Source organism: Colobus angolensis, unplaced genomic scaffold, assembly GCF_000951035.1.
Source record: "Colobus angolensis palliatus isolate OR3802 unplaced genomic scaffold, Cang.pa_1.0 Scaffold178, whole genome shotgun sequence".
NCBI lineage: Eukaryota > Metazoa > Chordata > Mammalia > Primates > Cercopithecidae > Colobus > Colobus angolensis.
In genome coordinates this window covers 5,125,803-5,138,876 of record NW_012114910.1, presented here as the reverse complement: position 1 = coordinate 5,138,876, position 13,074 = coordinate 5,125,803, and the positions used below count along the sequence as shown (strand labels likewise).

The window sequence follows — 13,074 nt, the reverse complement described above, 5'->3', positions numbered from 1 at the left end:
ACTCCAGCCTGGGCAACAAGAACAAAACTCCGTCTCAAAAAAAAGAAAGAAAAGAAAAAACGTCTTCCCAACTTGAACTCAAACTGCCCCTACTTAATCCTACCCCGTTCCCATTCTGCCCTACTGGTCAGACCAAGCAGGTCCTCCCTCCACAGGCAGCCCTCAGGTGTGCGAAGGCAGGTGGGGGCCTCTTGAGTGACACTCCAAGGCCCTCTCTGGCTCCCAGAGCAGGTGGCAGCACTCGCAGGTGGGATCTCAGAAACTCAGAGCTCCCTGACTGCAGGTCCCCTTCTCCTCTTCCTCCCTCCTTCCCAGGGTCTCCTAGGCCTACCCCACAAAGCCTACCCGAGCCTCCTCAGCACCCAGGCCCCTCCAGCTACACAGAGTGTTCCCAGGAAGGCCTTACCCTCCTTGTAAAGTCCCAGGTGGAGCCCTGCATTCATTCCCTCCAATCCCCGCCCCCACAACCTTGCCAGGCCCCTGATGTTCATGTCACCCAGAACATCAGTGCCAGCAGTGGGTGTAGAACCAGCATCGCAGGAAGTCTAGGGAGAGAGGAAGACCCTCACTTTAGCACCCCCCATTCCTCCAGCAGGCCAAGACCAGGGTACACGGGGCTGGTGAAGCTCTATATGCTCCCAACAGCAGCTGGTTCTTTCTCTGGAGGGGCTGATGGAAGGATGAGGGGGCCTTGGGGTGCTGAGACTATAAACTTCTTGTTATCCCAGTTGCCCTGGGTTCAAGTTCTGCCACTGCCCCCTCTCAGCTCTGGCCTCAAGAGCAGTAATGCTCTCTTCAAATAAAGTAGTCTCCAGGGGAGTGTCTCCACATCCTGGGTGACAGGGGAAGGGGAGCTCATACCTGCAAACCCAGCACTTTAGGAGGCTGAGGTAGGAGGAACACTTGAGCCCAGGAATTTGAGACCAGCCTGAGCAACATAAGCAAGATCCCCATCTCTAAAACAAAACAAAACAAAACAAAACAAAACAAATAAATTAGCCAATTAGCCAGGCATTGTGGCGCATGCCTGTGGTCCCAGCTACTTGGGAGGCTGAGGCAGGAGGATAATGTCAGCCCAGGAGGTCGAGGCTGCAGTGAGCCATGATCACACTACTGCACTCCCGCCTGGGTGACAGAGTGAGACCCTGTCTCAAAAAAAAGTTGGGGGGTGGGCGCTGGACACGGTGGCTCACGCCTATAATCCCAGCACTTTGGGTGGCTGAGGTGGGCGGATCATGAGATCAGGAGATTGAGACCATCCTGGCTAACATGGTGAAACCCCATCTCTACTAAAAAATACAAAAAATTAGCAGGGCGTGGTGGCGGGCACCTGTAGTCCCAGCTACTCGGGAGGCTGAGGCAGGAGAATTGCTTGAACCTGGAAGGCAGAGGTTGCAGTGAGCCAAGATAGCGCCATTGCACTCCAACCTGGGCAACAAGAACAAAACTCCGTCTCAAAAAAAAAAAAAGAAAGAGAAATGAAAATGATACTACATTGACCTATCATTTTGGTCTATTAGATTGGGGCACATCCAGAGTGTGTTAAATCACCATGTTGGGAGGCTGTGGGAACAGGAACCTTCCAGGAGGCATGCTGTTGCGGGCAGGAAGGGTGTGACCTCTCCGGAAGGCATTTGGCAATCTACATCACAATCCCAAATGCACATACCCTCCCACCCAGTAGTCCCACTTCTGGAAACGTACCATACAGATGCACTTGGTGGCATTTCTTGCAGCAGGGTGCACAACAGCAAAGGAATGGAAAACCCAAAGTGTCGGTCAACAAAGGGACTGACCACATAGTCACACCACAGCTGCATCATGGAACACTACAGAAGCCACAAAGAAAGAAGCAATTGCACTCCACACACTGAGACAAAAGGACCCCCAAGATTCATTTTTTAAGTGTAAAAGAAAAAGTGCAGAAGGATGTGGCTAGACTATATATCTTGGGGAGAGTATATAAACTGAGGAGAGACAGGAATCTAGAGCCACATTTGCATAGATCTCCTTAAAGAAAGTCTTAAAATGGGATATAGGAAACTGAGAGCGGGCATGAAGGAGTCAACTGTAACCAAAAAGGAACAGAGATTTTTCACTGTACTCTTTCCCACTTTATTTTATTCTTGAGCATTGTAAATACATTACCTATTAAAAAAATTAGGGGCTGGGTGCGGTGGCTCACGCCTATAATCCCAGCACTTTGGGAGGCTGAGGTGGGTGGATCACATGAGGTCAGGAGTTTGAGACCAGCCTGGCCAACATGGTGAAACCCCATCTCCACTAAAGATACAAAAATTAGCCAGGCCTGTAATCCCAGCTCCTTAAGAGGCTGAGACAGGAGAATTGCTTGAACCCAGGAGGCAGAGCCCTTGCAGTGAAATCACATCACTGCACTCCAGGCTGGGTGACAGAGCAAGGCCTTGTCTCAAACAAAACAAAATAAAGAAAAAGAAAAAGAAAATTAGGTAAATAAAGGTATGAAAAAAATGGACACAGCTTGCCGTGCGCTCATACAGAATATCCCTAGGTGTGCTGCCGTGCGGGAAAAGCATGGCTTGGCGCATGCACAGAGAGCACCCATCTGTGGTTAAGTGAGGATATGAGTTTTATGTAGAAATATGCATCCACTCACCCTGGAATGAGACACATGGCATGTGATTGCCTGGGGTGAGGGCAGCTGTGGGGCGTGGTCAGTTAGGGATGAGAGAGATTGCATTTTCTTTTTTTTTTTTTTTTTGAGACAGAGTCTTGCTCTGTCGCCCAGGCTGGAGTGCAGTGGCGCGATCTCGGCTCACTGCAAGCTCCGCCTCCTGGGTTTACGCCATTCTCCTGCCTCAGCCTCCCGAGTAGCTCAGACTACAGGCGCCCGCCACCTCGCCCGGCTAGTTTTTTGTATTTTTTTAGTAGAGACGGGGTTTCACCGTGTTCGCCAGGATGGTCTCGATCTCCTGACCTTGTGATCCGCCCGTCTCGGCCTCCCAAAGTGCTGGGATTACAGGCTTGAGCCACCGCGCCGGGCCTGAGAGATTGCATTTTCATGATTACCCTTTCTACCATTGGAGTGCTTTGTATTACGTCTCTGTAACTTTTTTCAAAGAATAAAACAATTCCATCAGTAGAGAAACAGCTAAATGAGCAGAGGCTACCGGGACACTATGGGTTACTCCACAACAGTTTACAAGGAAGGAAGACAAGTCTCAGAACATGAAGAGTGGCGGGGCGCACTGGCTCATGCCTGTAATCCCAGCACTTTGAGAGGCCGAGACAGGCGGATCACCTGAGGTCAGGAGTTCAAGACCAGCCTGGCCAACATGGTGAAACCCCGTCTCTACTAAAATTACAAAAATTAGCTGGGCATCGTGGCTCATGCCTGTAATCCCAGCACTTTGGAAGGCTGAGGCAGCAGATCACCTGAGGTCAGGAGTTCAAGACCAGCCTGGCCAACATGATGAAACCCTGTCTCTACTAAAATACAAAAATTAGTTGGGTGTGGTGGCAGACACCTGTAGTCCCAGCTACTCAGGAGGCTGAGGCAGGAGAATCGCTTGAACCCCGGAGGCAGAGGTTGCAGTGAGCGTAGATTACACCACTGCACTCCAGCCTGGACAACAGAGCACATGAAGAGCTCTCAGATGCACTGAGTATGAGAAAAGCAACTTGCTGAACAAAGGATACAGAATAAAACCATCAATGTGTTCAAAAATGCACAGAAAAAAGACTAGAAACACCCCAAATAGTTGTCCCCTTAGGGACAGAGGTGGGTAACCCAACTACAGCTTTAGCGTAATCTGTACAGGTTTTTATTTTGTGAGGAGAATGTATTCATATATTCAAAATGTAATTACAAATTAATTCCCAAACACTCAATACTTCCCCCGTGGCAGTAAGTGGGGAGTGTCAGGGGAATTAACAATACAAGGCATTTATTGCTCTGTGCAGCGGAGCTGGGTTGGATGAAGATACTGGGCATGCGGAGCCTGGAATGCTGTACTAAAAAGACTGAACCACCCACAAATCTCAGTGCTAAGGGAGGCCCTGCGAGTCTCAGACATTGCAATCCCAGTGTGACCATGCCCTACTCACACCTCTCTCAGACTCCAACAATCTCATCTAGGCAGCCCCTTCCTGGAGACCAGAGCTGACTTTCAGTCCCTGCCCTGCCCTCCATCTGCAGAGGAGCTGGTCTGCCTCCTGGGGCTGGAGACAGAGCCGGTATCACCATAAGGAAGAACTTTCCAACACTCCCAAGTGCCCAAGGATGGAGCAGGGAGCCTTAAGAAGAACTGAGCTCTCTGCCTCTGGAAGCATGCAAGTTCATGTTGGAGATGCTGCAAAGGGACCTCTTAACACTTGCATAAGAACCCGCGGATCCTATAACCCTGTGAATCCAAACTGTCCTTCATTCCCACATACAGGGCTAGGCTAGCTCTTTGCAGGCATGATCTAGATCCTGCCACCATCATCTGACAGACAAGGAAGTGAGGCTCAGGGAAATTCGGGAATTCCCCCACGATCACACAGCCAGAAAGGAACAGAGCCAGTTGAACCCAAGGCTCTCAGCGTCCAGGCCTGTGTTCCCATCAACACTCTCCATGCCACCCCATAGATCATGGAGATCTAGGGAGATCTAGGGAGATGGAAGATCAGGGAGATCTAGGGAGACGGAACTGTTTTATTCTTTGAAAAAAATTACAGAGACATAATACAAAGCACTCCAATGGTAGAAAGGGTAATCATGAAAATGCAATCTCTCTCATCCCTGACTGACCACGCCCCACAGCTGCCCTCACCCCAGGCAACCACATGCCATGTGTCTTATTCCAGGGTGAGTGGATGCATATTTCTACATGAAACCCACATCCTCACTTAACCACAGATGGGTGCTCTCTGTGCATGCGCCAAGCCATGCTTTTCCCCCACGGCAATACACTTAGGGATATTCTGTATGAGCGCACGGCAAGCTGTGTCCATTTCTTTCATTCCTTTATTTACCTAATTTCTTTTTCTTTATTTTTATTTTTTTGTTTGAGACAAGGTCTTGCTCTGTCACCCAGCCTGAAGTGCAGTGATGTGCTCTCGGCTCACTGCAAGGGCTCTGCCTCCCGGGTTCAAGCGATTCTCCTGCCTCAGCCTTCTCTTCTGTTTTTTTTGTTGTTGTTGTTGTTATTGTTAAGAGTAGAGGGCTGGGTGCAGTGGCTCACACCTGTGAGCACTTTGGGAGGCCAAGGCAGATGGATTGCTGGAGCCCAGGAGTTAGAGACCAGTCTGGGCACCATGATGAAATCCCATCTTTACAAAAAATATAAAAACTTAGCCAGGCATTGTGGCATGTACCTCTAGTCCCAGATACTCAGGAGGCCTGAGGTGGGAGGATCGCCTGAGCCTGGGAGGTTGATGTTGCAGTGAGCTGTGATCACACTACTACACTCCAGCCTGGGTGACAGAGCAAGACCTTGTCTTGAGGAAAAAAAAAAAGTAGGGGTCTTACTCTGTCACCCAGGCTAGAGTGCAGTGACGTGATCAAGGCTTACTGCAGCCTCAAACTCCGAGGCTCAAGCAATCTTCCTGCCTCAGCCTTCCAAGTAACTGGAACTACAGGCATGTGCCACCCTGCCACCTGCCCAGCTAGGTGAGGTTTTGATCTGTTATTCACCTAAGTGGGAATTGTGTGGCCACCCCCAATCCCAGGAGGTGGGGCAAAATGGAAGGACAGAAGGTACCAAACCAAATGGCCTTACTGCCACAGGGCATTCACACAGCTTCCACGTCCTGGGCCTCAAGGGCGCCTGCTGACTGACAGGTCTCTGTACAAGCTCTGGTCTGTCCTGATCTTCCTTCTCCCTTCCTATGGCAGGAAGCCCTCTCTGATGGCCTTGGCCCCTGATGAGTCTCCCTTCCTGAAGTCCCCCTTTTCCCCCTCCAAAGCACTCTAGAACTTCACACCCCCAAAATAAACAAGAGGAAGCATAGCTAGAGTCATGTTTGGATTTCCAGATCAAAGTGCAAAGCCAAGCTGTCACTCTATCCTGTGTGACCTTGGACAAGTTCCTCACCCTCTCTGAGCCTATTTACTTATTATTTATTAATAAATCCAGATAAGATCATCCTTCTCCCCACGGCTTGGGGAGGCTTGAAAAAATAAGAGATGGGCACCTAATAGCACTACTTTATACTCATTGTAAAAAGGCTTTGGGAACTCCCCTTAAGCAAATAACCACGCCTTCTGCATTCTTCCACCTGAGTCACACAAAAATGTATAGCCCTGAGGCAATTTTTTTTTTTAACCAAAAGAGTTGTCTGTAAATCAAACTTGCATGCCTTGTGACATGAATCCATTGGTCAGAAAAAATAAAATAAAAAAACAAAGACCTGCCTCCTTTTTTAGAGGCTATCTGCATAGATTCTTCATTTTCCTTTTTGCCTAGGCTGCTAGGAAGTTCAACAAAGAATCAACAGCCTCAAACTTGCTGCAAGTCAATTCTCCCCTCCACACTGCCAGCTTTTAAAGACACATTGCTTTAACTCTTCTGTCTTATGTGATTTAATATCATATTCCATTTGGTGTTCTTTCTGAATCTACAAGGAATAAGGATAGTGATAAACCAATGAACACCACCAGACATCTGTAAAGAATACTGAGGTTGGTTCTTCAGGACACATTCTGATACTGAATGAAAAGTATATCTCCTTCTCCAGGAGCTGGGGGCTTTTCTACCCACCTCCCCTTCCTCCCAGCACACCAGGAACATTCATCAAATCCTGGGAAACTGAGGGGTCTGATGGGGAATTAGCTTCCATCTTCTCATTTATTTCCTGCTCCATGCAGCCTTCTCTGATCCCTCTGGGAGAAGCACATCCTCTGGGCACCTCTCTCACTGACCAAGAGCTCCTGGAAAGTGGGCACTGGGCCTGGGGTCCCCACCACTCCCTACATGACAAACCCTGGGAAGGTAGCAGCAAAGCCACATGTGGTCATTAAGACCATGGGCCAGAAAAGTCAGAAAAATCACTCCTGTGGAGGAGGGCTGTGAGATCTTGGACAAAGAACTGACCTCTGAGCCTCAGTTTCCTTACCTGTAAAATGGGGCCGACTAAGAGGATCTAAAGCCCTTGGCAAAGGGCCTGAGCCTAGTGCTGGCCTGATAGATGGGAGCTACGATGGCTTCCCAGCAGATGGCGGTGCCTGTTGGATGAACGCCCACATACCCCATTTCAGACCCAGTAGAACTATCTGTTGCCAGAGAAACAGCTCAGGATGCAGCTTCTCCAACAAGCAGATTTCTCTTTTTTTTTTTTTTTTTGAGACGGAGTCTCACTCTGTCGCCCAGGCTGGAGTGCAGTGGCGTGATCTCAGCTCACTGCAAGCTCCGCCTCCCGGATTCATGCCATTCTCCTGCCTCAGCCTCCCCACTAGCTGGGACTACAGGTGCCCGCCACCACACCCGGCTAATTTTTTGTATTTTTAGTAGAGATGGGGTTTCACCACGTTAGCCAGGATGGTTTCGATCTCCTGCGTTGTGATCCGCCCGCCTCGGCCTCCCAAAGTGCTGGGATTACAGGCGTCAGCCACCACACCTGGCCCCAACAAGCAGATTTCTAAGGCACTAAAATGTGCAGTTCATTTTCAGAACTCTGATGGGAGACCCTCATCCTCCCAAAGGCACTGCAGGTACGGGGCAAAAGGAGCCCACTTCCCTTACACCCAGTCCCTGAGAGTCAAGAGACCCAAGTGCCAAGCTCTATTACAGGACTCCTGGTGAGTCCTTCTACCTAGACCTCAATGTCTACATTTATGTAATGGGACCCAGATGCTCAGGGCTGGATTGCTGAGCCCACAAGGGATGCGCTCCCGCCCCCAATCAGGAACACAAGCCTTCTCTAGAAGAAGCTACCAAGACCCTTGCAGCCCACAGCAACATCCTCCTCTTACTCCAATGCCTTCCATTCCCCCTATTGTTAGTCTCTTTCTTTCTTTTCTTTTTTTTTTTGAGACAAAGTCTCATCCACCCAGGCTGGAGTGCAGTGGTGTGATCAAAGTCACTGTAGCTTCGAACTCCCAGGCACAAGGGGTCCTCCTACCTCAGCCTCCCAAGTAGCTGAGACCACAGGTGCACGCCACCATGCCTGGCTATTTTTTTTTTTTTTCCTTTTTTTGTAAAGACAGGGTCTCAATATGTTGCCCAGGTTGGTCTTGAACTTCTGGCCACAAGCAATCCTCCTGTCCGTCAGGGGCCAGCCTCAGGATCCCCTTTACCAGGCATGCTGAGGGATCCCTCACAGGGATCTTGCTGGTCATCATCCTGCACCCAGCAAGATTCCTCTTCTGTTCCAAAACCTCTTAAGGTCACCAACAGACCCTAGACCCTGTAGCTTGCAGAGATGACACAAGGCCCTTGGCTTCTGTCCACATCAGAAACAAGTGCTTCAACTCCAGCACCACCAACCTGTTGGCTACTCCCTGCAAATTAATTCAACTTTCTCATCACTACATCTTGGCTCACACTGTTCCCTGCCCTTGGAACATCCTTTCCCTGCCTCTGCCTCAGATTTCAGTGAAGTCTCTGCTCAAAAACCACCTCCTCCAAGAAGCCTTACTGGTCGTGGAATTGCTCTCCTCCTCCTCTGTCCTTTTGCACCACTTCTCACACCCACCTGGCCCAGCAGCTGCTCATGGCTGTGCCCCTCACAACCATCTCAGAGCCGAGTACTCCAGCAGTGGCGGGGTCAGTGGCTCTCCCCATCTGCAGAATTAAATGATTCCAGGAACTAGACCTCTTTCCTCAAATAGAATCTTCTCCCCCACCCAACAAAAGAGAAACAAACAAAAAACTCTGGGAGAAGTGTTAAAAATGTAGATTTCTGGCTATACTTCCTGAGATTCAAATTCCAATTGCACATTTTTTCCGGGGGTGGAGTCCAATAATCTAAATTTTAAACAAACCCGCCAGGATGATTAAGAGGCTGCGGAGGGGGCCCACAGAGATCTGAGAAATCCTGAAATGAGATAGCACTGACCCAGGTGGAGGTGGGCCCGCACCTGGAGAGGTCAGCGGAGGGAGACTGGACCTCAGCCCAGGGTCTGGCACCAAAGCGACCACCCTGCCCTCCAGCTCGGGCCTGGCAGCTCTGCTAGGGAAATCTCCACTCGCTGGATTGCAAAGGAAAATAGGTCCCGGCGCAACTCCAAATCCACCCGAGTCCTCTGAAAATGTATCAGGCCCTCACCCCGCCACCCACCCAGCTTCCAAACCCTCACGAAAGGGTGGCAGAAGCAGCAGCTAACATCCGGGCCTGTGGCTGGGAGTGGAGGATGTTCCCATGGGTCCGCCTCAGTTGGGGTCTGTACAGGGCTCTGGGAGAGAGTAGGAGTCTTGCCCCTGGCTACCCACAAACCCCTCCCTCCAGCGCAGGGTGCGATATCTAGGCCCCGTGGGGCTGGCCAAACCGGCTGAAATCTGGCGGGTCACCCAGAGAAAGCTAGAAGAGCCCGGCTCCTGCGCGGGCGCCCACAGTTTAGTACCTGAGTGTGCGTGTTGGGGGGTCGGATGTGCCCTCTAGATTAGATGAGGAATGTTCTGGGGTGCGGCCACGCGGAGCCGCTGGGAGCAGAAGGTGGTTAGAGAGTGGACTTTACCTCAGACTGGGTTCCGTGGAGGGCTGGGGGCACTGTTCAGGCAGAAAGAGGGGTGAAAAAGAGAAAGGAGGGAAAGGGAGGGGTGGGAAGGGTTGGGGGGTTGTGCGCAGTGACTGTGGCTCCAGTGGGGGCCTCTCTGTGGCCGCTGGTAACTACCTTGGAGGGGGCACGATGGGGCACGGGCAGTGGGCACTCTGTACACGGTGCACAGAGTAGGGACGGCCCTACTCTGTAGGGACACTCGCAGGGACGGCCACGGGGGAGTCTCGTGGTGAGAGGGTTGCAGGGCCATCTTGAGGGCGTCTGTGCGGGAAGCGTCCCAGGGGTACGCGCAGCGCTTCGGTGAGCGTGTGAGCCCGGGTGGGGAGCGCAAGGTTTGCGAAGAATGAACGCAGCGCCGGAGTCCCTCACCCATTCCGGCCGAACCGGGAGCCCCCGGCCAGCCCAGTGGGCCCGCGCGCGCTCTCACCAGCTGCAGCAGCATGAGCGCCCCAAGGCTGGAGCGCACGAAGCCCAGGTCCGGGCGCAGCGCCGACACCGAGACTCCAGCGCCCTGCGCAGGACTGCTGGTCCGCGTGCTCACTTTCGACGGGAACTCGGCCATGGCGGCTCCGCTTGCCTCCCGAGGTCACTCCGGCCGCCGTCGCCGCCCCTCCAGCGGTGGGTGCCGGCTCCCACGCCGCTCTTCCCCTAGGCTCCGGATCCCGGTGCTGCTCCCGGAGTTGCAGGAGGCGTCGGGGCTGGGAGCCTGGGGCGCCAGGTGCTGCCGAGATCCCGGCCCCGCCCCCGCCACCAGGGCCGCCCCCTTAACCCTTTGCTCGCCGCCGCCGCTCCAGCCGCGACAGGTTCGTGGGCAGCCGCGTCCACTCCCGGGACCGGTAAACAATCCCGGGTCCGTGAATCGGCTCCGCCAGCACCAGCCTAGACCGCTTCGCCGGCCTCCCCCGGGGCCAATCGCCCAAGCCGTGGTGGCTTCCGCGCCTAGGTGATGGCTCGCGGGGAACACCGTTCTCCCAGGCGCTTCCTGCGCGCCGTGCACCCTCGGCCTAGGCCCTGCGCAGCGACTCTTGGAGAGTCCCAGGGGGCTGGATGCAGTGGCTCCTGCCTCTGATCCAACCACTTTGGGAGGCTAAGGTGAAAGGATAACTTCAGGCCAAGAGTTCGAGACCAGCCTGGGTAACACCCAGCCTGGGTAACACAGTGAGACCCCTGTTTGTATTTTTTTTTTTTTTATTTCCCTTTTGAGACAGAGTCTCTTTCTGTCGCCCAGGCTAGAGTGTAGTGGCGCAATCACGGCTCACTGCAACCTCCACTTCCCAGGTTCAAGCGATTCTCCTGCCTTAGCCTCCCGAGTAGCTGGGACTACAGGCGCGCAACCACCACGCTTGGCTAATTTTTTTTTTTTTTTTTTTTTTTTTTTTTTTGTATTTTTAGTAGAGACAGAGTTTCACCATATTGGCCAGGCTGGTCTCGAACTTCTGACCTCATGATCCGCCCACCTCGGACTCCCAAAGTGCTGGGATTACAGGCGTGAGCCACCGCGCCCTGCCCCCTTTCTGTATTTTATAGACGAGTATCCCAGGAGACCCAGCTCGGGGAAGGGGAGGGTCTGGGTAAGCGGTGGGTGCGCAGGAGAAGGGGGAGGTCCTTTTCTGCCTATTAATGCAGTTTTCACTTCTGAACATATTTTATATAACTCAGATGATCGCAGAGCCTCAGTTTCCTCGTCTGTAATATAGATATGAAGGAAACTTAACCTCACAGAGCATTGTAGGGAGTAAATGAAATATTCCGTAGAAAGTTCCTGACAGCGTGAGGGAGGAGGGGTCACTCAGAAGGTGGGAGGTCATATCGAGGTTACAGTTTCATTGCCACACATGTACCCTAAAATCCTTACACATACACACACACACACACACACACACACACACACCTTGAGCCTAGAGGTTTGCACAGATAGGTCATTCATGCATTCATCAACCAATGTTTGCTGAACACCCACTAACATGCCAAGCTCTGTGGATACAGCAGGAAACGAACTAGACAAGGCCTTCTTGGCTCCCACATTTTTTTTCCCCAAATACCCACACTTCAAGGAGAGCCACTTAAAAAATTGTTTTTAATTGACGTGTAATATTAGGTTGGTGCAAAAGTTATTATGGCTTTTTGCATTTAAAAGTAATAGCAAAAACCGCAATTACTTTTGCAGCAACCTATTATTGTACCTAAATGTGGGGTACCATGTGATGTTTTGGTACCTGTGTACATTGTGTAAAAAATCAAATCAAGGTACTTAGTATATCCATCACCTCATATATTTCTGGCTTCTTTGGGATGAGAACATTCAAAATCCCCACTTCTAGCTACTGTATTTTGAAATATACAATACTAGGGCCAGGTGCGGTGGCTCACTCCTATAATCCCAGCACTTTGGGAAGCCAAAGTGAGCAGATCACCAAAGGTCATGAGTTCAAGACCATCCTGGTCAACATGGCGAAACCCTGTCTCTACAAAAATATAAAAAAATTAGCCAGGCATGATGGTGGGTGCCTGTAGTCTCAGCTACTCGGGAGGCTGAGGCAGGAGAATCACTTGAACCCGGGGAGGTTGCAGTGAGCCGAGATCATGCCACTGTACTCCAGCCTGGGTGACAGAACAGGACTCCATCTAAAAAAAAAAAAAGAAAAGTGCAATATTGGTATTTTTTACTTTTTACTTTTATTTATTTTGAGGTGAGGTCTCACTCTGTCACCCAGGCTGGAGGGCAGTGGCATGATCATAGCTTACTGCAGCCTCCAACCCCCAGGCTCAAGCGATCTTCTCACCTCAGCCTCCCTAGTAGCTAAGACTACAGGTACATGCCACCAAGCCCAGCTAATTTTTTTTTTTTTTTGAAATGGAGTCTTGCTGGAATTACAGGCTTGAGCCACCATGCCCGGCTAACTTTTTGTATCTGTAGTAGAGACTGGGTTTCACCATGTTGGCCAGGCTGGTCTTGAACTCCTGAGCTCGTGATCTGCCCATCTCGGCCTCCCAAAGTGGTGGGATTACAGGCGTAAGCCACCGAGCCCAGTCCCAACTAAATTTTTAAAAATTTTTTGTAGAGATGGGGTCTCACTATGTTGCCCAGACTGGTTTCACACTCCTGGCCTCAAGTGATCCACCCGCCTTGACCGCCCAAAGTGCTGGAATTACAGGTGTGAGCCACCATGCCCAGCCCTAACTGTAACTTTGTACCTGTTAACCAACCTGTCTCTATCCTCCCGCTACACCCCAGCCTCCTGTAACCACTATTCTACTCTACTATGAGATCAATTTATTTATTTATTTATTTATTTGAGATGGCGTTTTGCTCTTGTTGCCCAGGCTGGAGTGCAGTCGCGCGACCTCGGCTCACTGCAACCTCCACCTCCCAGGTTCTAGCGATTCTCTTGCCT

The 13,074-nt window shown here is 51.2% G+C and overlaps 1 protein-coding gene across 1 annotated transcript in view; it reads right to left on the bottom strand.

Moving 5' to 3' along the window:
• Window positions 1-10,666, bottom strand: part of PLLP (plasmolipin) — a 33,780-nt gene extending 23,114 nt beyond the window's left edge. The window contains exon 1 of the mRNA XM_011938848.1: window positions 10,107-10,666. Within this exon, the coding sequence (XP_011794238.1) occupies window positions 10,107-10,241 (135 nt within the window). The 5' untranslated portion in view covers window positions 10,242-10,666. The remainder of the gene's footprint in view (window positions 1-10,106) is intronic.
• Window positions 10,667-13,074: the final 2,408 nt, after the last annotated feature.